General features: G+C 36.8%; 1 protein-coding gene across 1 annotated transcript in view; it reads right to left on the bottom strand.

Annotated features, from left to right (window-relative positions):
• The window catches only part of LOC148944649 (hsp70/Hsp90 co-chaperone CNS1 homolog), a 76,270-nt gene that overhangs the window by 34,615 nt on the left and 16,045 nt on the right, over window positions 1-25,610 (bottom strand). Inside the window, exon 6 of the mRNA XM_089099825.1 lies at window positions 19,168-19,430. Within this exon, the coding sequence (XP_088955951.1) occupies window positions 19,168-19,430 (263 nt within the window). The remainder of the gene's footprint in view (window positions 1-19,167; window positions 19,431-25,610) is intronic.

Below are 25,610 nucleotides of genomic sequence, written 5' to 3'. Positions count from 1 at the left end.
TACTTTAAAAACAAATTTGGCCTATAGATTTGCATATTAGAGGGGGGAGGGGTAAAGTATAGCGGGTCTGCATGCAAAATTTATTTGGTACAATTATTCTGCATATTAGATAGATGGATAAATAAGTGGATTTTAAAGCCAAATATAAGGCCATGAACACAGTAATAAAACATAAATGAATATAGTGAATGGGGGAGGGGGGGTATTTAACCCCCTGGAAAATACCCCGACGCGGAAAATCCATCCCCCCGGAAAATGTCCCCCTCACGAAAAATGCCCCCCACGGAAATTAACCCCCACAGAAAATACCCTCGCGGAACCCCCCTCCCCTGTGGAAAATAATGTTTTTAAATTTTAATCTTTTATTTCTTTTTTTTTAGTTTCGTTGAAAAGTGCTAAGGAACGGGAGAAAGAGGAATTTAAACACCAGAAGTATCTTAAAAACTTAGAAAAAAAACACAAATCCATTTGTGTTGAAAAGACTTCCATATGAACTTTTGCAATATTTGGCAGAAGCGGGTGCCAGAAGTGGGGGGGGGGGGGGTATTTACCAGGGGGTAAAGTATTTCGACAGTTTGAAGTAAAAAACAATTCTTTCTAGGTATATGGCCACTAAAAAATTACAGAAGAATAGTGAGGTACCTGGAAATTTTGTTAACAAAAAAAAAAAAAAAAAAAAAAAAAAAAAAAAAATATATATATATATATATATATATATATATATATATATATATAAAGTAAATGTAATGTTTCATTTAGGATTTTTTCCAAGTGAGTGTTTTTTTTTTCAATGACCGTTTCTCCAAGTAGGCTATTAAGTACAATTATTAGGTTATTGTAGTGTTTCATTTAAGTGTTTTATGATGATCGCTGATCTAAGTTTATGTTATTTGTGCCTTTCATTTATGTTATTTTACTGTGTTCATGGCCGTATATTTGGCTTTAAAATACACTTATTTAAATATCTATCTAATATGCATAATAATTGTACCAAACAAATTTTGCATGCAGACCCGCTATACTGTTCCCCCCCCCCCCTTTAATGTGCAAATCTATTACCCAAATTTATTTCTAAAGTAACGAAGAAGCTAACGAAAAAAACACTGTGTCCTCAAATTTTACACAGCGTAAACTTGAGTGAGTGGGGCTTAATACACAAGTACCAAATTTCCTTCCCCCTACGGAAATTTAAAAAATAAAACTCAAATAAAATTCTCAAATTTGGAAAGCCTTATTTTCCACGGGGGGGGGGGAGGGGGGCATTTCCGTGGGGGGTATTTTCCGGGGGGGGGGGGCGGGTATTTTCCGGGGGAGGGGGTAAACGCCGGCCACCACTTTTAAATATTTGTGTAAAGATGGAGGAATTATTGGCTCGATTTGAAGACTAGTGAAAGAAAATATCCGACTTCCGGCTTAAACCATACGGTAGGGCAGACTGATATTTCCTTTGTGTTAATAGTGGTTTTAGTTTCTAGTTGTTGTTCTTTCTGTGTCAAATATGTTGGTCACTTTACCATATAGTCGATAATTATTCGTATTTTTCCCTTTTTTTTGGTTTGTTTGTTTTTCTTCCTTTCTTTCTCTATTTATACTCCTCTAGTGCATTTTTGTAATGTTACAAAAGAGGGTGAAAATAGACGATTATTATTATTTAAGATTATACAATCATGACAACATTACCTATTATCATCAATTCTACAAATTAAATGAAAAAGGGATACTAAGTCAATAAAATGGTTACGATTCTGTACAATCCGCTTCGACAGGAATCTTTGACTTTGCAGTTCGTTGACTTTCAAAAAAAAAAGGAGTTTTAAGTGCATAATTTCAGGGACAGTGCCTGATAAAAAAATAAAGAGAAACAATTAAACTTTCAAATGGGGATAAATCCATTTATTTAGACAGTGAAAAAACAGGTACAAAAGTCCAGATATTTCGGTCACATATACAGCAACCGTCTTCAGTAGAAATTTCTACTGAAGACGGTCACTGTATATGTGACCGAAATATCTGGACTTTTGAACCTGTCTTTTCACTGTCTAAATAAATGGATTTATCCCCATTTGAAAGTTTTTTTGTTCATCTTAGAACGGCAGTGTGGTCTAAGAAAACAACAACTAATTTAAAAGTGTTATCTCGAAAAAAATCAAGAGAGTTTTATCTTTTCAACATAAAACTTTTAAAGATACATTCTTTATTATTATTTCTTGTCTATACCTAAATGTATTCAGGCGGAGACTAAAGAAAGTCAGTTTTCAATCAGAGACATATTCAAGGAAGGAAATTCAATAAAAAAGGACGTCACATTCAGTGAAAATAATAAAGAGAGGGTATGGACGAATAAAACTTTTACAAGCAGCATAGTGTTTGTCCTGTTGTTTCTTACCCCTGTTGTTTCTGTTTCAGAAATTTCAATTTGATCCCTGATGAATGCAAGGGCATTGCACTGAATGTTGTACAATGTATTGGTTAGGTACCACATAGATGGTCAGGTACCAAAGGGAAGGTTGTGGGATATCATCTGCTGACGCTCCAGATTTCTTTTTCTCCTCGATCGCCTTGTGCTCCCGGTTGAAATTTCTTCTCAAAACATTAATTTTCTTTTTAAGTTCGGAAACTGCATAATCCGGTTTCAATGTCTTTACCGTCAATGCGTGAATCAAGCGTCAAACAGATTCCTAGACGGTCAATCATGTTTGAATCAATCGATTGACGGAAGCTTTGGATTAAAATGATTGACCGTCTCGGGCCCCCTTAAAAGGACGGACTTAACTATGAATGAATGGATTTCAAGATCTGCTATTGAAAACCATCGGAGGTGTGCTAGTAAAGACAATAGGGAGTCCACCACTAGGGGCCTTCCAACTCATAGAATCCTCCATGTCATAGAGATTCCATTCCTGTAAGGAAAACACACAATCACAGCAAAAACCTTCTTCCTGTGGTAAAGAACCGAACAAATGGTATTAATCCAAAAAAAATTTCAAGCCAAACATGGCCTTGGTTAATTGTGAGTCCTGAAGTAATCAAGTGACCCCAATTCCACTAGTGGACTTTTAACTCATAGAATCCTCTATGTCACAGTGACTCGATTCCTGAAAGGAAAAGCCAAAATCACAGGAAAACCATCTTCCTACAGTAAAGGACCGAACCCATGCCATTAATGCAAACGTTTTTTTTTTCAAGTCGAACATGGCCTAGGATAATGGTAAGTTCAGAAGTAATCAAGTGACTTCTACTCATAGTGGACTTTTACTCATAGAATCATCCATGTCACAGTGACTCCATTCCTGCAAGGAAAAACCTCAATCACAGGACAAACCTTCTTCCTATGGTAAAGGACCGAATCAATGCCTTTAATGCAAACACTTTTTTTCAAGCCGAACATAGCCTAGGTTTATGGTAAGTTTTGAAGTAATCAAGTGAACCCAAGTACACTATTGGAATTGTAACTCATAGAATCCTCTATGACACAGTGACTCTATTCCTGTAAGGAAAATCCACAATCACAGGAAAAACAATCTTACTGTGGTAAAGGACCGAACCAATCCCATTAAAGCAACATTTTTTTTTTCAAGCGGAACATGGCCTAGGATAATGGTAAGTTCTGAAGTAATCAAATGACCCCAAGTCCACTATTGGACTTGTAACTCATAGAATCCTCTATGACACAGTGACTCTATTCCTGTAAGGAAAATCCACAATCACAGGAAAAACAATCTTCCTGTGGTAAAGGACCGAACCAATCCCATTAAAGCAAATATTTTTTTTTTCAAGTCGAACATGGCCTAGGATAATGGTAAGTTCAGAAGTAATCAAGTGACTTTTACTCATAGTGGACTTTTACTCATAGAATAATCAATGTCACAGTGACTCTATTCATGTAAGGAAAATCCACAATCACAGGAAAAACAATCTTCCTGTTGTAAAGGACCTAACAAATCACATTAAAGCAAAAATTTTTTTTTCAAGTCGAACAAGACCTAGGATAATGGTAAGTTCAGAAGTAATCAAGTGACTTTTACTCATAGTGGACTTTTACTCATAGAATCCTCTATGTCACAGTGACTCTATTCCTGTAAGGAAAATTCACAATCACAGGAAAAACAATCTTCCTGTGGTAAAGGACCGAACCAATCCCATTAAAGCAAACGTTTTTTTTTTCAAGTCGAACATGGCCTAGGATAATGGTAAGTTCAGATGTAATCAAGTGACTCCAAGTCAACTAGTGGACTTTTACTCATAGAATCATCCATGTCACAGTGACTCCATTCCTGTAAGGAAAAGCCAAAATCACAGGAAAAACCATCTTCCTACAGTAAAGGACCGAACTCATGCCATTAATGCAAACGTTTTTTTTTCAAGTCGAACATGGCCTAGGATAATGGTAAGTTCAGAAGTAATCAAGTGACTTTTACTCATAGTGGACTTTTACTCATAGAATCATCCATGTCACAGTGACTCCATTCCTGTAAGGAAAAACCTCAATCACAGGACAAACCTTCTTCCTATGGTAAAGGACCGAATCAATGCCATTAATGCAAACACTTGTTTTCAAGCCGAACATAGCCTAGGTTTATGGTAAGTTTTGAAGTAATCAAGTGACCCCAAGTCCACTAGTGGACTTGTAACTCATAGAATCCTCTATGTCACAGTGACTCTATTCCTGTAAGGAAAATCCACAATCACAGGAAAAACAATGTTCCTGTGGTAAAAGACCGAACCAATCCCATTAAAGCAAACATTTTTTTTTTCGAGTCGAACATGGCCTAGGATAATGGTAAATTCAGAAGTAATCAAGTGACTTTTACTCATAGTGGACTTTTACTCATAGAATCATCCATGTCACAGTGACTCTATTCCTTTAAGGAAAATCCACAATCACAGGAAAAACAATCTTACTGTGTTAAAGGACCTAACAAATCCAATTAAAGAACACATTTTTTTTTCTAGTCGAACATGGCCTAGTATAATGGTAAGTTCAGAAGTAATAAATTGACTTTTACCCATAGTGGACTTTTACTCATAGAATCATTCATGTCACAGTGACTCTATTACTGCAAGTAAAATCCACAATCACAGGAAAAACAATCTTCCTGTGGTAAAGGACCGAACCAATCCCATTAAAGCAAATATTTTTTTTTCAAGTTGAACATGACCTAGGATAATGGTAAGTTCAGAAGTAATCAAGTGACTTTTACTCATAGTGGACTTTTACTCATAGAATCATCCATGTCACAGTGAGTCTATTCCTGTAAGGAAAATCCACAATCACAGGAAAAACAATCTTCCTGTGGTAAAGGACCGAACCAATCCCATTAAAGTAAACATTTTTTCTTCAAGTCAAACATGGCCTAGGATAATGGTAAGTTCTGAAATAATCAAGTGACTTTTTCTCATAGTGGATTTTTACTCATAGAATCATCGATGTCACAGTGACTCTATTCCTGTAAGGAAAATCCACAATCACAGGAAAAACAATCTTCCTGTGGTAAAGGACCGAACCAATCCCATTAAAGCAAACATTTTTTTTTCAATTCTAACATGGCCTATGATAATGGTAAGTTCAGAAGTAATCAAGTGACTTTTACTCATAGTGTACTTTTACTCATAGAATCATCCATGTCACAGTGACTCTATTCCTGTAAGTACAATCCACAATCACAGGAAAAACAATCTTCCTGTGGTAAAGGACCGAACCAATCCCATTAAAGTAAACATTTTTTTTTCAAGCAGAACATGGCCTAGGTTAATGGTAAGTTCTGAATTAATCAAGTGACCATAAGTACACTAGTTGACTTGTAACTCATAGAATACTATATGTCACAGTGACTCTATTCCTGTAAGGAAAATCCACAATCACAGGAAAAACAATCTTCCTGTGGTAAAGGACCGAACCACTCCCATTAAAGAAAAAATTTTTTTTTCAAGCGGAACACGGCCTAGGATAATGGTAAGTTTTGAAGTAATCAAGTGACCCCAAGTCCACTAGTGGACTTGTAAATCATAGAATCCTCTATGTCACAGTGACTGTATTCCTGTAAGGAAAATCCACAATCACAGGAAAAACAATCTTCCTGAGGTAAAGGACCGAACCAATCCCATTAAAGCAAAAAATTTTTTTTCAAGTCGAACATGGCCTAGGATAATGGTAAGTTCAGAAGTAATCAAGTGACTTTTACTCATAGTGGACTTTTACTCATAGAATTATCCATGTCACAGTGACTCTATTCCTGTAAGGAAAATCCACAATCACAGGAAAAACAATCTTCCTGTGGTAAAGGACCGAACCAATCCCATTAAAGCAAACATTTTTTTTTCAAGTCGAACATGGGCTAGGATAATGGTAAGTTCAGAAGTAATCAAGTGACTTTTACTCATAGTGGACTTTTACTCATAGAATCATCTATGTCACAGTGACTCTATTCCTGTAAGGAAAATCCACAATCACAGGAAAAATAATCTTCCTGTGGTAAAGGACCTAACCAATCCCATTAAAGCAAACTTTTTTTTTTCAAGTCGAACATGGGCTAGAATAATGGTAAGTTCAGAAGTAATCAAGTGACTTTTAATCATAGTGTACTTTTACTCATAGAATCATCCATGTCACAGTGACTCTATTCCTGTAAGGAAAATCCACAATCACAGGAAAAACAATCTTCCTGTGGTAAAGGACCGAACCAATCCCATTAAAGCAAACATTTTTTTTTCAAGTCGAACAAGGCCTAGGATAATTGTATGTTCAGAAGTAATCAAGTGACTTTTAATCATAGTGGACTTTTACTCATAGAATACTACATGTCACAGTGAATCTATTATTGTAAGGAAAATTCAAAATCACATGAAAAACAATCTTCATGTGGTAAAGGACCAAACCAATCCCATTAAAGCAAACATTTTTTTTTCAAGTCGAACATGGCCTAGGATAATGGTAAGTTCTGAAGTAATCAAGTGACTTTTACCCATAGTGGACTTTTAATCATAGAATCATTCATGTCACAGTGACTATATTCCTGTTAGGAAAATCCACAATCACATGAAAAATAATCTTCCTGTGTTAAAGGACCGAACCAATCCAATTAAAGCAAACATTTTTTTTTCAAGTCGAACATGGCCTAGGATAATGGTAAGTTCAGAAGTAATCAAGTGACTTTTACTCATAGTGGACTTTTACTCATTGAATAATCCATGTCACAGTGACTCTATTCCTGTAAGGAAAATCCACAATCACAGGAAAAACAATCTTCCTGTGGTAAAGGATCGAACCAATCCCATTAAAGCAAACATTTTTTTTCCAGCGGAACATGGCCTAGGATAATGGTTAGTTTTGAAGTAATCCAGTGACCCCAATTCCACTAGTGGAATTGTAACTCATAGAATCCTCTATGTCACAGTGACTCTATTCCTGTAAGGAAAATCCACAATCTCAGGAAAAACAATCTTCCTGTGGTAAAGGAACGAAACAATCCCATTAAAGCAAACATTTTTTTTTCAAGTCGAACATGGCCTATTATAATGTTATGTTCAGAAGTAATCAAGTGACTTTTACTCATAGTGGACTTTTACTCATAGAATCATCCATTTCACAGTGAATCTATTCCTGTAAGGAAAATCCACAATCTCAGGAAAAACAATCTTCCTGTGGTAAAGGACCGAACCAATCCCATTAAAGCAAACATTTTTTTTTCAAGTCGAACATGGGCTAGGATAATGGTAAGTTCAGAAGTAATCAAGTGACTTTTACTCATAGTGGACTTTTACTCATAGAATAATCCATGTCACAGTGACTATATTATTGTAAGGAAAATCCACAATCACAGGAAAAACAATCTTCCTGTTTTAAAGGACCGAACAAATCCAATTAAATCAAACATTTTTTTTTCAAGTAGAACATGTCCTAGGATAATTGTAAGTTATGAATTAATCTAGTGACTTTTACACATAGTGGACTTTTACTCATAGAATCATTCATGTCACAGTGAATCTATTACTGTAAGGAAAATCCACAATCACAGGAAAAACAATCTTCCTGTGGTAAAGGACCAAACCAATCCCATTAAAGCAAACATTTTTTTTTCAAGTCGAACATGGCCTAGGATAATGGTAAGTTCAGAGGTAATCAAGTGACTTTTACTCATAGTGGACTTTTACTCATTGAATCATCCATGTCACAGTGACTCTATTCCTGTAAGGAAAATCCACAATCACAGGAAAAACAATCATCCTGTGGTAAAGGAGCGAACCAATCCCATTAAAGCAAACAATTTTTTTACAGCGGAACATGGCCTAGGATAATGGTAAGTTTTGAAGTAATCAAGTGACCCCAAGTCCACTAGTGGTATTTTAACTCATAGAATCCTCTATGTCACAGTGACTCTATTCCTGTAAGGAAAATCCACAATCACAGGAAAAACAATCATCCTGTGGTAAAGGACCGAACCAATCCCATTAAAGCAAACATTTTTTTTTCAAGTCGATAATGGCCTAGGATAATGGTAAGTTCAGAATTAATCAAGTGACTTTTACTCATAGTGGACTTTTACTCATAGAATCATACATGTCACAGTGACTCTATTCCTGTAAGGAAAATCCACAATCACAGGAAAAACAATCTTCCTGTGGTAAAGGACCGAACCAATCCCATTAAAGCAAATATATATTTTTTTTTTAGCGGAACATGGCCTAGGATAATGGTAAGTTCTGAAGTAATCAAGTGACTCCAAGTCCATTAGTGGAATTTTACTCATAGAATCCTCCATGTCAAAGTGACTCAATTCCTGTAAGGGAAAACTTCAATCACAGGAAACACCATCTTCCTATGGTAAAGGACCGAATCAATCCCATTAATGAAAAAACTTTTTTTTTCAAGCCGAACATGGCCTAGGTTAATGGTAAGTTCTGAATTAATAAAGTGACCATAAGTCCACTAGTGGAATTGTAACTCATAGAATCCTCTATGTCACAGTGACTCTATTCCTGTAAGGAAAATCCACAATCACAGGAAAAACAATCTTCCTGTGGTAAAGGACCGAACCAATCCCATTAAAGCAAACAATTTTTTTTCAAGCGGAACAAGGCCTAGGATAATTGTAAGTTTTGAAGTAATCAAGTGACCCCAAGTCCACTATTGGACTTGTAACTCATATAATCCTCTATGACACAGTGACTGTATTCCTGTAAGGAAAATCCACAATCACAGGAAAAACAATCTTCCTGTTGTAAAGGACCGAACCAATCCCATTAAAGCAAACATTTTTTTTTTCAAGTCGATCATGGGCTAGGATAATTGTAAGTTCAGAGTTAATCAATTGACTTTTACTCATAGTGGAGTGTTAATCATTGAATAATCGATGTCACAGTGAATCTATTCATGTAAGGAAAATCCACAATCACAGGAAAAACAATCTTCCTGTTGTAAAGGACCAAACCAATCCCATTAAAGCACACATTTTTTTTTCAAGTCGAACAAGACCTAGGATAATGGTAAGTTCAGAAGTAATCAAGTGACTTTTACTCATAGTGGACTTTTACTCATAGAATCCTCTATGTCACAGTGACTCTATTCCTGTAAGGAAAATTCACAATCACAGGAAAAACAATCTTCCTGTGGTAAAGGACCGAACCAATCCCATTAAAGCAAACGTTTTTTTTTTCAAGTCGAACATGGCCTAGGATAATGGTAAGTTCAGATGTAATCAAGTGACTCCAAGTCAACTAGTGGACTTTTACTCATAGAATCATCCATGTCACAGTGACTCCATTCCTGTAAGGAAAAGCCAAAATCACAGGAAAAACCATCTTCCTACAGTAAAGGACCGAACTCATGCCATTAATGCAAACGTTTTTTTTTCAAGTCGAACATGGCCTAGGATAATGGTAAGTTCAGAAGTAATCAAGTGACTTTTACTCATAGTGGACTTTTACTCATAGAATCATCCATGTCACAGTGACTCCATTCCTGTAAGGAAAAACCTCAATCACAGGACAAACCTTCTTCCTATGGTAAAGGACCGAATCAATGCCATTAATGCAAACACTTTTTTTCAAGCCGAACATAGCCTAGGTTTATGGTAAGTTTTGAAGTAATCAAGTGACCCCAAGTCCACTAGTGGACTTGTAACTCATAGAATCCTCTATGTCACAGTGACTCTATTCCTGTAAGGAAAATCCACAATCACAGGAAAAACAATCTTCCTGTGGTAAAGGACCGAACCAATCCCATTAAAGCAAACATTTTTTTTTTCGAGTCGAACATGGCCTAGGATAATGGTAAATTCAGAAGTAATCAAGTGACTTTTACTCATAGTGGACTTTTACTCATAGAATCATCCATGTCACAGTGACTCTATTCCTTTAAGGAAAATCCACAATCACAGGAAAAACAATCTTCCTGTGGTAAAGGACCGAACCAATCCCATTAAAGGAAACATTTTTTTTCAAGTCGAACATGGCCTAGGATAATGGTAAGTTCTGAAGTAATCAAGTGACTTTTACCCATAGTGGACTTTTACTCATAGAATCATCCATGTAACAGTGAATCTATTCCTGCAAGGAAAATCCACAATCACAGGAAAAACAATCTTCCTGTGGTAAAGGACCAAACCAATCCCATTAAAGCAAATGTTTTTTTTTCAAGTCGAACATGGGCTAGGATAATGGTAAGTTCAGAAGTAATCAAGTGACTTTTACTCATAGTGGACTTTTACTCATAGAATCATCCATGTCACAGTGAATCTATTCCTGTAAGGAAAATCCACAATCACAGGAAAAACAATCTTCCTGTGGTAAAGGACCGAACCAATCCCATTAAAGAAAACATTTTTTCTTCAAGTCTAACATGGCCTAGGATAATGGTAAGTTCTGAAGTAATCAAGTGACTTTTACTCATAGTGGACTTTTACTCATAGAATCATCCATGTCACAGTGACTCTATTCCTGCAAGGAAAATCCACAATCACAGGAAAAACAATCTTCCTGTGGTAAAGGACCTAACCAATCCCATTAAAGCAAACATTTTTTTTTCAAGTCAAACATGGGCTAGGATAATGGTAAGTTCAGAAGTAATCAAGTGACTTTTACTCATAGTGGACTTTTACTCATAGAATCATCCATGCCACAGTGACTCTATTCCAGTAAGGACAATCCACAATCACAGGAAAAACAATCTTCCTGTGGTAAAGGACCGAACCAATCCCATTAAAGTAAACATTTTTTTTTCAAGCAGAACATGGCCTAGGATATTGGTAAGTTCTGAAGTAATCAAGTGACCATAAGTCCACTAGTGGACTTGTAACTCATAGAATCCTCTATGTCACAGTGACTCTATTCCTGTAAGGAAAATCAACAATCACAGGAAAAACAATCTTCCTTTGGTAAAGGACCGAACCAATCCCATTAAAGCAAACATTTTTTTTTCAAGTCGAACATGGCCTAGAATAATGGTAAGTTCAGAAGTAATCAAGTGACTTTTACTCATAGTGGACTTTTACTCATAGAATCATCCATGCCACAGTGACTCTATTCCAGTAAGGAAAATCCACAATCACAGGAAAAACAATCTTCCTGTGGTAAAGGACCGAACCAATCCCATTAAAGTAAAAATTTTTTTTTCAAGCAGAACATGGCCTAGGATATTTGTAAGTTATGAAGTAATCAAGTGACCATAAGTCCACTAGTTGAATTTTAACTCATAGAATACTATATGTCACAGTGACTCTATTCCTGTAAGTAAAATCCACAATCACAGGAAAAACAATCTTCCTGTGGTAAAGGACCTAACCAATCCCATTAAATAAAACATTTTTTTTTAAAGTCGAACATGGCCTAGAATAATGGTAAGTTCAGAAGTAATCAATTGACTTTTACTCATAGTGGACTTTTACTCATAGAATCATCCATGTCACAGTGACTCTATTCCTGTAAGGAAAATCCACAATCACAGGAAAAATAATCTTCCTGTGGTAAAGGACCGAACCAATCCCATTAAAGCAAACATTTTTTTTTCAAGTCGAACATGGCCTAGGATAATGTTAAGTTCTGAAGTAATCTAGTGACTTTTACCCATAGTGGACTTTTACTCATAGAATGATCCATGTCACAGTGAATCTATTCCTGTAATGAAAATCCACAATCACATGAAAAACAATCTTCCTGTGGTAAAGGACAGAACAAATCCCATTAAAGCAAACATATTTTTTTCAAGTCAAACATGGCCTCGGATAATGGTAAGTTCAGAGGTAATCAAGTGACTTTTACTCATAGTGGACTTTTACTCATTGAATAATCCATGTCACAGTGACTCTATTCCTGTAAGGAAAATCCACAATCACAGGAAAAACAATCTTCCTGTGGTAAAGGATCGAACCAATCCCATTAAAGCAAACATTTTTTTTCCAGCGGAACATGGCCTAGGATAATGGTAAGTTTTGAAGTAATCAAGTGACCCCAATTCCACTAGTGGAATTGTAACTCATAGAATCCTCTATGTCACAGTGACTCTATTCCTGTAAGTAAAATCCACAATCACAGGAAAAACAATCTTCCTGTGGTAAAGGACCGAACCAATCCCATTAAAGCACACATTTTTTTTTCAAGTCGATCATGGCCTAGGATAATGGTAAGTTCAGAAGTAATCAAGTGACTTTTACTCATAGTGGACTTTTACTCATAGAATCATCCATGTCACAGTGACTCTATTCCTGTAAGGAAAATCCACAATCACAGGAAAAACAATCTTCCTGTGGTAAAGGACCGAACCAATCCCATTAAAGCAAATATTTTTTTTTTCAAGTCGAACATGGGCTAGGATAATGGTAAGTTCAGAAGTAATCAAGTGACTCTTACTCCATAGTGGACTTTTACTCATAGAATCATCCATGTCACAGTGAATCTATTCCTGTAAGGAAAATCCACAATCACAGGAAAAACAATCTTCCTGTGGTAAAGGACCGAACCAATCCCATTAAAGCAAACATTTTTTTTTCAAGTCGAACATGGCCTAGGATAATGGTCAGTTCTGAAGTAATCAAGTGACTTTTAGTCCACTAGTGGACTTTTACTCATAGAATCATCCATGTCACAGTGACTCTATTCCTGTAAGGAAAATCCACAATCACAGGAAAAACAATATTCATGTGGTAAAGGACCTAACCAATCCCATTAAAGCAAACATTTTTTTTTCAAGTCGAACATGGCCTAGGATAATGGTGAGTTCAGAAGTAATCAAGTGACTTTTACTCATAGTGGACTTTTACTCATTGAATCATCCATGTCACAGTGACTCTATTCCTGTAAGGAAAATCCACAATCACAGGAAAAATAATCTTCCTGTGGTAAAGGACCGAACCAATCCCATTAAAGCAAAAATTTTTTTTTCAAGTCGAACATGGCCTAGGATAATGGTAAGTTCAGAAGTAATCAAGTGACTTTTAATCATAGTGGACTTTTACTCATAGAATCATCCATGTCACAGTGACTCTATTCCTGTAAGGAAAATCCACAATCACAGGAAAAATAATCTTCCTGTGGTAAAGGACCGAACCAATCCCATTAAAGCAAACATTTTTTTTTCAAGTCGAACATGGCCTAGGATAATGGTAAGTTCTGAAGTAATCAAGTGACTCCAAGTCCACTAGTGGACTTTTAACTCATAGAATCATTCATGTCACAGTGACTCTATTCCTGTAAGGAAAATCCACAATCACAGGAAAAACAATCTTCCTGTGGTAAAGGACCGAACCAATCCCATTAAAGCAAACATTTTTTTTTCAAGTCTAACATGGGCTAGGATAATTGTAAGTTCTGAAGTAATCAAGTGACTTTTACTCATAGTGGACTTTTACTCATTGAATCATCCATGTCACAGTGACTCTATTCCTGTAAGGGAAATCCACAATCACAGGAAAAACAATCATCCTGTGGTAAAGGACCGAACCAATCCCATTAAAGCAAAAATTTTTTTTCCAGCGGGACACGGCCTAGGATAATGGTAAGTTTTGAAGTAATCAAGTGACCCCAATTCCACTAGTGGACTTGTAACTCATATAATCCTCTATGTCACAGTGACTGTATTCCTGTAAGGAAAATCCACAATCACAGGAAAAACAATCTTCCTGAGGTAAAGGAACGAAACAATCCCATTAAAGCAAACATTTTTTTTTCAAGTCGAACATGGACTATGATAATTGTACGTTCAGAAGTAATCAAGTGACTTTTACTCATAGTGGACTTTTACTCATTGAATCATTCATGTCACAGTGACTCTATTCCTGTAAGGAAAATACACAATCACAGGAAAAACAATCTTCCTGTGGTAAAGGACCGAACCAATCCCATTAAAGCAAACATTTTTTTTTCAAGTCGAACATGGCCTAGGATAATGGTAAGTTCTGAAGTAATCAAGTGACTCTAAGTCCACTAGTGGACTTGTAACTCATAGAATCCTCCAATGTCACAGTGACTCTATTCCTGTAAGGAAAATCCACAATCACATGAAAAACAATCTTCCTGTGGTAAAGGACCGAACCAATCCCATTAAAGCAAACATTTTTTTTTCAAGTCGAACATGGGCTAGGATAATGGTAAGTTCAGAAGTAAACAAGAGACTTTTACTCATAGTGGACTTTTACTCATTGAATAATCCATGTCACAGTGACTCTATTCCTGTAAGGAAAATCCACAATCACAGGAAAAACAATCTTCCTGTGGTAAAGGATCGAACCAATCCCATTAAAGCAAACATTTTTTTTCCAGTCGGAACATGGCCTAGGATAATGGTAAGTTTTGAAGTAATCAAGTGACCCCAATTCCACTAGTGGACTTGTAACTCATAGAATCCTCTATGTCACAGTGACTCTATTCCTGTAAGGAAAATCCACAATCTCAGGAAAAACAATCTTCCTGTGGTAAAGGACCGAACCAATCCCATTAAAGCAAACATTTTTTTTTCAAGTCGATCATGGCCTAGGATAATGGTACGTTCAGAAGTAATCAAGTGACTTTTACTCATAGTGGAGTTTTACTCATAGAATCATCCATGTCACAGTGACTCTATTCCTGTAAGGAAAATCCACAATCACAGGAAAAACAATCTTCCTGTGGTAAAGGACCGAACCAATCCCATTAAAGAAAACATTTTTTTTTAAAGTCGAACATGGGCTAGGATAATGGTAAGTTCAGAAGTAATCAAGTGACTTTTACACATAGTGGACTTTTACTCATAGAATCATCCTTGTCACAGTGACTATATTCCTGTAAGTAAAATCCACAATCACATGAAAAATAATCTTCCTGTGTTAAAGGACCGAACCAATCCCATTAAAGCAAACATTTTTTTTTCAAGTCGAACATGGCCTAGGATAATGGTAAGTTCTGAAGTAATCAAGTGACTTTTACCCATAGTGGACTTTTACTCATAGAATCATCCATGTCACAGTGACTCTATTCCTGTAAGAAAAATCCACAATCACAGGAAAAACAATCTTCCTGTGGTAAAGGACCAAACCAATCCCATTAAAGCAAACATTTTTTTTTCAAGTCGAACATGGCCTAGGATAATGGTAAGTTCAGAGGTAATCAAGTGACTTTTACTCATAGTGGACTTTTACTCATTGAATCATCCATGTCACAGTGACTCTATTCCTGTAAGGAAAATCCACAATCACAGGAAAAACAATCATCCTGTGGTAAAGGACCGAACCAATCCCATTAAAGCAAAAATTTTTTTTCCAGCGGGACATGGCCTAGGATAATGGTAAGTTTTGAAGTAATCAAGTGACCCCAAGTCCACTAGTGGACTTGTAACTCATAGAATCATCTAATGTCACAGTGACTCTATTCCTGTAAGGAAAATCCACAATCACAGGAAAAACAATCTTCCTGTGGTAAAGGACCGAACCAATCCCATTAAAGCAAACATTTTTTTTTCAAGTCGATAATGGCCTAGGATAATGGTAAGTTCTGAAGTAATCAAGTGACTCCAAGTCCATTAGTGGACTTTTACTCATAGAATCCTCCATGTAAAAGTGACTCCATTCCTGTAAGGGAAAACTTCAATCACAGGAAACACCTTCTTCCTATGGTAAAGGACCGAATCAATCCCATTACTGCAAACACTTTTTTTTCAAGCCGAACATGGCCTAGGTTAATGGTAAGTTCTGAAGTAATCAAGTGACCCCAAGTCCACTAGTAGACTTGTAACTCATAGAAGCCTCTATGTCACAGTGACTCCATTCCTGTAAGGAAAATCCACAATCACAGGAGAAACCACCTTCCTGTGGTAAAGGACCGAACCAATCCCATTAAAGCAAACATTTTTTTTTAAGTCGAACATGGACTAGATTAATGGTAAATTCTGAAGTAATCAAGTGACCCCAGGTCTACTAGTGGACTTTTACTCATAGAATCATTCATGTCACAGTGACTCCATCCTTGTAAGAAAAAGCCACACTCACAGGAAAAGCCTCCTTCCTGTAAAAAAGAACCGAAGCAATACCGGTAATGCAAACACTTGCGGAAAATGGCCCAGTTTAATGATAAGTTTTGAAGTAATCAGTAACTCCAAACAAGATTGACAAAACTAAAGATTTGTACTTCTAAGTTAAAATTGGTTTAAAAAACCATTGAAGACTGTATTTTTTCGTGACTTTGTGAAAAAAAACAAAACAAATGGGACCCAGTGCCAGTACTATATGGTGAAATTGGGTGAGGTTCACTTTGCCATCTAGGGTTCACTGAAAGGTCAGCTCAGACTGTCGGGTGCCGTAAATGTTGCCTGACCCGTCTCGACTACTGGAGCTAATGCATTGTTCCAGTGACTTCTCATATCCACCCAGAAATTCCATCTCCAATTTTAAAGTGCTCTATACTTACCCAGCAGAATCTCCCCAGATCCTTTGTTGAATTCCTGATCCCAATTGCACTTATTACTCTTTATTCATCATATGTCATGCCCTGTTGTTCCCTGTCGAGTCAACTTACCTCAGAAAACTTCCCAGTGTCCTCTTTTCCCCTCAGGCGTAGTAGAGCTCTCCTTTGTAATTCGCTACCCAAATGGGCCCAAATTTTCATCCTAAAAACAGTGGCATTCCTCCACCACGTTTTTGTTCTGTTGCTCCCATCTAGCTCCCACAGTTAACAACAAAAACCGCATATTTTAGCAATCACTTTACTTTCCCAAAACGAAGCGATCAGTAATCCGATAATCTTTCAGAGCCTTTGTCATTACTTTTTAATGATAATACCTCAATTGTAAGTTACCAAATTGTTGGAGATCAGGTTTGCTCTACTGCCAGTTTCCTCTACTCTACTCCCTCTCTACTTTCCTTTAGTTTCCTCTACTCTGGGTAGAGGTACCTCTTCTGTAAGTTACCTAATAGTTGGAAAACAGGTTTCCTTCATTGCAAGTTTCCTATACTTTTCTCTATCTTTACTTTCTACTTTCCTTCAGGTTTCCAATACTCCATGTAGATGTACCTCCACTGTAAATTACCAAATTGTTGGGAATCAGGTTTTACTACTCATGCAAAAAAAGAAGGTAAAAAGCACGGTTTGACAGTTGACCTATAAGACTTACCCCCTTATTTCTCTAAATTATGTGGGATCTTTTTAGCTTGGTGGCTGAAAGAAAAGGTTATTCCAAACACAGACCATTCAAAAGCTTATTATAAAGATTATTCGATTATAGGCAATTCTAAAGCTTAGGTTCTACATTCACAGCCCCCTTATTTTGTTTTAACTTGTGTAAAAACTCTGAGTACTGTGAAGCACTCAAACTTAAGTACTTTTAAATGGATTTACCATACTACTGATAACTTAAGATGAGATATACAAGGTGCGTCAAAAGATTAATGAGACTGGCCGACGCGCTACCTTCCAATCGCCACCAGAGCGCTCCCAACAGGCGGTATCGGTGATTGGGGTCTTGCCAAAGCATCGCACCCCGCAACAGTCACTTCTGGACAGTGAGAGAGTGAGGATTGATAGTTCCGCAAAGTGTGTTTTTTTCATTTTGGTCACGGGATAAAAAGTAAAAAATAGAGCGGACGACAGAGCAGCGATGCATCATAAAATTTTGCTTTCTCTTGGGCAAAACTGCTTCAGACTCTTGCCTTGATTGAGCAGGCCTACGAAGACCATGCCATGTCGAAAGCCCAGGTTTTACGTTGGCACAAGGACTTCAAAGACGGACGGGAGACAAAGATCAGGACAAAGTTCAGGACAAAGATCGATCTGGACGCCCCTCAATGAGTCCATCGGATGAAAACGTATCAAAAGTTAAAGGACTCTTGGACTCCAACCGTCGATTGAGTCTGCAATCCATTGCGGAAGACCTTAACATGTGCAAGTCGACGGTACACAACACTGTAACCGAGAATTTCAACATGATACAAGTTTGTGCAAAATTGGTGCCAAAAGTGCTCAGTGATGAAAAGAAAAAAACGACGAGTTGACCTCTGCCGTGAAATGGTGGAGGTTGTTGAAGGTGAAGCAGATTTTTTAGATGCCGTAATAACTGGCGACGAAACATGGGTTTCCCAATACAACCCTGTATTCATAATTGACAAAAACATACAACGAATACAGGGTACTAACCCATAAAAGGACCCTAGGTCTGTAAAGAAATACATCATAGACATACATACTTTTTAAAAAATAAATAAAAAAAAAAAAAAACTATAACGATCAAAATAACACTCATCCCAAACAAAATCAATAGAAGCAAAATTTAAATTAAATAGCTGCACGTGGTTTGACAAAAAATTCTAGACCCGTTATGAGTAAGGGTCGCTCCTTGTGGCGTAGAGGGACAACAGCAGATTGAACAGATTCAACAAGATTCAAATAAATACGTAAACACGAAGAAATTTGCTTTTCTCTAGTCATTTTTCCTCTCTTAGATTTCACCTTCTTCGTTCTGCAAAAAAAAAAAAAAATTACATTCTTTTAATGTAAGTAATGCCTTAAAATACCAGTTTTTCTAAGGAATTTTTAAGGTTTTCCGTTGGTTGGCCCAGAGACACTGGGTTAGCCTCCCCCACCCCATAATTATTTTCTGAGCGCGCCACTGTTCATATTTGCACAGACATTAAGGATGCATATGAATCCCATGTTTCTAAAGTTCCCAATACATTTCTTTCTTCAACGATCATACAGAAGAGACAAACTTACGTGGTATTTTCATGAAACTCTGCAATAAAGTCAGTTTCCCCATATTCTGGATACATAAATAAAACGGGCCAAACTAGAGTCTCTCCTTCCAAGTGTACACCTTTGTTGACAGCAGCTGGATGACACGGCTCAAGTCTCTCCATACTTAAACCACCATCAACCTGTATCCCCCGATTTTTTATTGCAGTCAGGATTGTCTTGTGCGATGCAAGTAGTTTCCTTTCTGCTATGTCAGCTTTCCTTCTATTCCGGTCTTTGATAGACTAAAAATAAAGAATCCAACATTTTTGATAGTCAACAACCAGAGCAGAATATATAGTAAATCCCTACATACAGCCAATCTTGTGGGAGCAAATCTGCATATACAGAAAAATACAGCAAATGGCAGCAAATCAGCATCTACAGCAAATTTTATGGAGCAAAATCTGCATAGACGGAAAATTTTATGGCAGCAATTCTTTACATACAGCAAATTTTATAGTAGGAAATCTGCATATACAGCAGATTTTATGGAAGCAAATCTACATATACAGCAAATCTGCATATATAGCAAATTTTATGGAAGCTAATCTAAATATCCAGCAAATTCTATGGCAGCAAATCTGCATATAAAGCAAACTTTATAGAAGCAAATCTGTATATACAGCAAATTTTATGGCAGCAAATCTGCCTTATAAAAAATTGCCGTCCGTTTCAGTAAAACATATCACTATCAGCTAATTAGACTGGCAACTCCATCACCAAGCTACGACAGCCTACGATATGCTGTCGATATGTTATCAATCTCCTTCAATCAAAAAGGACAAATGTCCTTTTAAAAAAGCAAGTTTGTCTCTCATAATGATAAATTGAAATAGAAAGGACAATCTATATGACAATATAGGTTTATGTTACTGAGAGAAATATATGATATAAAAAATCTTGCCCTAGTCCCATACATGTGAGGAAGGGGCGGAGTCATCTCTATATGAAAAATATATAGGAAATCGAAGATCTGTCACTAGTCTTATACATGGGGGAAAGGGAGGGATCATCTCTTTAAAATGTAATTGTTTTATCTTCTTTCTTCGGTATGTAACTATAACTAAAACGCAATTACCTACTTTATGCTGTTTTAACAGATTTGGCTCTCCTTCAATCAAAGTTCTGCGTATGTTGCACATTGCTCTTATTGTACAAATCTGCGACTGCCATGCAGGAGATCACCTTCAATTTTTGTGGATAATAAGATTCGTTTGAAAAGTGTGTAAAAAGAAGTCAGAGCCAGTTTTCATTTTTCATTATAGAATAAGATTTCGAAAGATTTAACAATGGCTCCCTGGGTCAGATCTTGGCAGCGCCAATAGATCGGTACTATGATGCCCAGGCATTTATAGTTAATCTGGTAACTTTTGGCAATATGATGGTAGATGCTTTGTTGAATATAAACATTTATAGGCAAACGAATTTACACATTTATCGTTTATCTGGTAATTCTTGGCAATATTATGGTAGAAGCTTCGTTGAATATTTCCTTTAGTACCTTTTTCTATTTTTATATTTCGTATTTGTTTTATATTTTACACATTTTTGTATTTTGCATACTCTTTATATTTTATAATATACTTTATTTATTATATATTTTTCATACATTATTGTACTTTTTGTGTGTTATCATTTTATTTTACAGATTGTATACCTTTTATTTACACAATTTCTATTACTTTATACTTTTATATTTAGAACTTTTAATCTTTATATATTCGTTTACAAAAAAAAAGTTGTCCTTCTCCTCTAAAAGATCACCGTCAGTTTCGACTAAAAATCGGTATTATGGACAAACTTAACATTAAGGTCATACAATATCTTCAAAAATCACCCTATCTCGTCCATCAGAAACTTTTTTAGTTTGTGTGACCCTATATAGAATTAACTATATAGATATAACTATATAGAATTAACTGGGCGGTCTTTCCATATCTTGCAGAGCTTGGATAAGATATCCGAATAAACGACAGAAAACTAAAAGACACCAACTATCCCGGGAATCTTTGAAAAACTGTTACACTTTCCCCGTTTGCGCCGTAGACAGAGATGTTTAGTTATAGTGAACTTCTATTATGATATAGTACATTTTTTTTTTTTTATTAAACAGAACAGAATTTTCGTTTAAATTTCAGGAAAGGGCAAGAAAAATGTTCTACCATAACTATTCAACAAACACTAAAAATCAGTTCAAAAGAATTATCATGTGAGCGATTGGACCCCTTTGGGAGTTCTCTGTGGTGCTACTCGCTTTGATTTAAAAGCTAGTTTACAAAATGAAAGTAAATTTCACTGGCTTTTTAGTCAAATTTAAGTCTAATCACGGATTATCGACTGCTTTTGATGGTAGCTAGTCCCCTTGGAGAATTCACTAATGAACCGTTTTGTCTTTGATGCGGTCAGCCGATAATAAGGCTCACAAAATAACTTGTAAGGAATCGTATCCCCTTAAAGCACATTTTCGTTCTTAGATTTTCAAAAAGAATACATAATATTGGAGGATAAAAAGGCTTTAATGACTAGTTTAACTTAAAAACTCTAAGAGTTTTATTATTCACGGAAATTCAAATCCCTTGGGAGGAGAGTAGTCCGAAAAGGGGAAACAAGGGTTCATTAAACAAGGATAAACAAGGCTTCTTATCAAAATTCATTTTAGTAGACTTTTAACCTTTTTATATTCGACTACAAAAAAAGTCCTTCTCTTCAAACAAGGGTTCATTAAACACCCTTAAACAAGGGTCATACCAAAATTCATTTTAGTAGACTTTTAACCTTTTTATATTCGAATACAAAAAAGTCCTTCTCTTCAAACAAGGGTTCATTAAACACCCTTAAACAAGGGTTCATATCAAAATTCATTTTAGTAGACTTTTAACCTATTTATATTCGACTACAAAAAAGTCCTTCTCTTCAAACAAGGGTTCATTAAACACCCTTAAACAAGGGTTCATATCAAAATTCATTTTAGTAGACTTTTAACCTTTTTATATTCGACTACAAAAAAGTCCTTCTCTTCAAACAAGGGTTCATTAAACACCCTTAAACAAGGGTTCATATCAAAATTCATTTTAGTAGACTTTTAACCTTTTTATATTCGAATACAAAAAAGTCTTTCTCTTCAAACAAGGGTTCATTAAACACCCTTAAACAAGGGTTCATATCAAAATTCATTTTAGTAGACTTTTAACCTTTTTATATTCGACTACAAAAAGTCCTTCTCTTCTTGAAAATCGCCGTCAGTTTCGACTAAAAATGGTATTATGAGTAAACTCGAGACCAAAGCAACTTCCAATTTCGGATTTCAAAAACCATGTAGAAAATCTGAGCTTAAAACGATTAATTTTTGGCTTAGCTGCAAGACTCCAAGGATTTATTCTTCACAGAAAATCCAATCTCTTGGGAACAGAGTCACACAAACATTTGCTTTAGTAAAATTTTTGAGCATATGAAAAAAAGAGAACATTCAGTAGATTTTTTGGAGAGTCGATTAATTTGCAAGTATTCCATTTGCCACTCAACGCTTTTTTCGAATATTTTAGTTGCTATCTTTGACTATCTTTGTCATTGAATCTCAGCTCCCCTCCTTTCCCAATTCCTGGATTCAGCCCTAGGCTAAATCCAGAGTTTGCTGGTTTTATTTTTATTTTTGCACTTACTTTTTCAGCGCACCTCCCTCCCCCAAAAAAACACAAACAAAAACATGAAGATTATTTTGGCTGATAAAACAGCAAGCTTCATTTTTTTAAAGTGACATACCTGTCCGTATGTTATATTGTAGTTCCATATCACAACGAGACCTCAAAAAGGCAAAAAAGGATCAATTAAATATTTTAATTTCCTGTTGGTTCGTAGCTTCGTAGGTCTCAGAATGAAATGACGAGTAAAAAAAAAAAAAAAAAAAAAAAAAAAAAAAAAAAAAACAGAATAACATCAAGCTGTCGCAACAAAATCCCTTTATCCATAATTCTACAATAACTTATGATTATATTTCAAATGCATACAAATTAAAACAAAATTGATATAATTCAAATGTGTAATAAATAATTTGCTTATTATGACAGTAAATATATTGATCGATTTCAATATTCGATACAACTGTCACATTGTTTTATCAGGCTTACGGCGTCGGACGCATCATTAAGCTAAGTACTTTGTTTCCTTCAGAAACCAAGCTAAAACCTCTATAATTACAACCCTCATTTTTATCACCTATCTTAGAAAGGGGTCTAATCAAAGTTTTCCTAAAATCACTACGTACTTCCTATTTTTGAAAGATTTTATTCATAATTTTCAGCTTCTATAACAATATATTATTAAGATTAGTTTATATAGATATATATGCACACACAGATACCCAACCTTATTTTTTTTTTTTTTATTCCAATATTCACGGCGCCAGGTACTTCAAAGTATCTGATATGCCGGTATTCATTTACCTCGTTCAATGGCCTCGAGGTATTAAATGTCTATTAAACCTTCTTTTGTAGGTGTCAACAGAGGGATTTGCAGGGATAATATCCCCAGGAAGATCATTCCAGATAGAAGTGCAACGCCGGATGAAGCTATTCCTCAAGTACTCGGTTTTTGGCGTATCCTCCTTTAGATAATTGGACCGAGCTGTGTGCCTTCGTGTCTGCCTTGTCGGCGGGACAAAGGGGGGAACAATTCGAGAGAGCTCGTCCGAGGGAGGCGAATTCATGTACTTGTAGAAAACAGCCATCGACGCTACATCAAACTTTTCATTTAGAGGCTGGAGCGATTCTTGTGTAGAGGCGCAGCCCGCCCTAATTGCCCTATTCTGGATCTTATGAAGTGGTGCCAACAGCGTTTTCGGAGCACCAGCATATAGCGGGCATCCATATTCAGCTATGGGTCTGATGCAAGACTTGTAGAGTGGAATGATCGAGCTTCATGGCAGGAGGTTTTTGCAGCGAAGAGTAACTCCCAGCTTTCTTGCGCAGGAGGTTCTCACCCGATCAAGGTGATTTTTCCAAGAGAGATCGGTGGAGAAATGAATCCCCAGTAGACGAAGCTCGTCAACTCTATTTATAGCTTCATTTTTGAAGATGAAACTGGGGTGTTCACGTGGCACCTTTGATCGGGTAATTAGAACCTCCTTTGTTTTCGATGCATTTAAGTTGATGATCCATGCATCAGACCACTTTTCAATTTTCAAAAGATCCTTCAGTAGGGAAAGGGAGGCTTGTGTTGGGTTCGTGTTTAGGGACGGCTGAGTGTGTCGTGGTATCGTCGGCCAAAGTGATGCAGAGGGTTTGTAAGGTTGTTTCCCATGTCTTTTATGTAGGTAAAGAAAAGCGTAGGTCCCAAGACACTGCCCTAGGGTACCCCTGATTTCACTGGGTATTCGCAGGAAACAAACCCGCCAAGAACAACCCGCATTGAACGATTGGAAAGAAAGCGCTCAACCACTTTTAACAGACATCCACGAACACCATACACATAGAGTTTCCTTAGCAGGCCACGGTGCCATACTCTGTCAAAAGCTTTCGCAATGTCGAAGGATAATAGCCTGATGTCGTATCCCATTGCCAGATGTTCTATCCACTCCTGATACTAGGCCACTAGGCAGTCAAATGTTGAGCGTTTCCGGCGGAATCCATATTGGCGATCGCCTAGAAGGACATTTGATTCCAGGTACTGATGAAGTGTTTTAATGGAGACGCTCTCGTAGATTTTGCCAACACAGGAGAGAAGGCTAATAGGCCTGTAGGAGCCCACGCTCATTGGATCGCCCTCTGGATTTAGCGTAGGTATAACATGGGCGGACTTCCATGTTCGTGGGAAGGTTCCGGAGCAAAAGCACATTCGGAAAAGCGATGACAAGGGTCCAGCTAGTTCAGCACTGCAGGACTTGAAGACAAACTTTGCTATGTTGTCAGGAACCGTGGATTTGGTTATATGAAAACGCGAGAGACTACAAGGGATACTGGGGGTAGAAAAATTTAAACGGGCCAGTACAGTGTTGGGTTAGTTGGAGAAATGTGGTACGTCTTCCCCGTTGTCCTCCGGATTTAAGACGTCGGCGAAAGTATAACGAATAGCAACTGCCGTTTCTGGCGGATCTTTTGCCACTGAATTGGTAGTCTAGAGAAACGTACTGGTGGTCCCCTTGGACGACGGTAAAGCCTCCTTGACAATTTTCCACCAACTCTTTGCCGAAGCAAGTTGAAGCTTGGTGGCGAATTTCTCCTTATACTGAACCCGGGACTGCCGAATCGCTCGAACTGCATCTTTGTGCGCATTTATGAATGCAATTCTGCCTCTTCGCTCTTCGAAAGTAGCCATCGCTTGTGTGCCTTTTGCTTTGCTCGGATTGTCTTCTTACACTGGGCGTTGAACCAAGGTTTGTCCTTACTGGACACCTGGATCCGTTTTGAAGGGATATGCTTTTCGACAGA

Source organism: Artemia sp. Qi Xiang Cuo, chromosome 14 (assembly GCF_049724085.1).
Source record: "Artemia sp. Qi Xiang Cuo chromosome 14, ASM4972408v1, whole genome shotgun sequence".
Classification (NCBI taxonomy): Eukaryota; Metazoa; Arthropoda; class Branchiopoda; order Anostraca; family Artemiidae; genus Artemia; species Artemia sp. Qi Xiang Cuo.
Note: the sequence above shows the minus strand (reverse complement) of the source record. Positions and strands in the feature narration are given on the sequence as shown.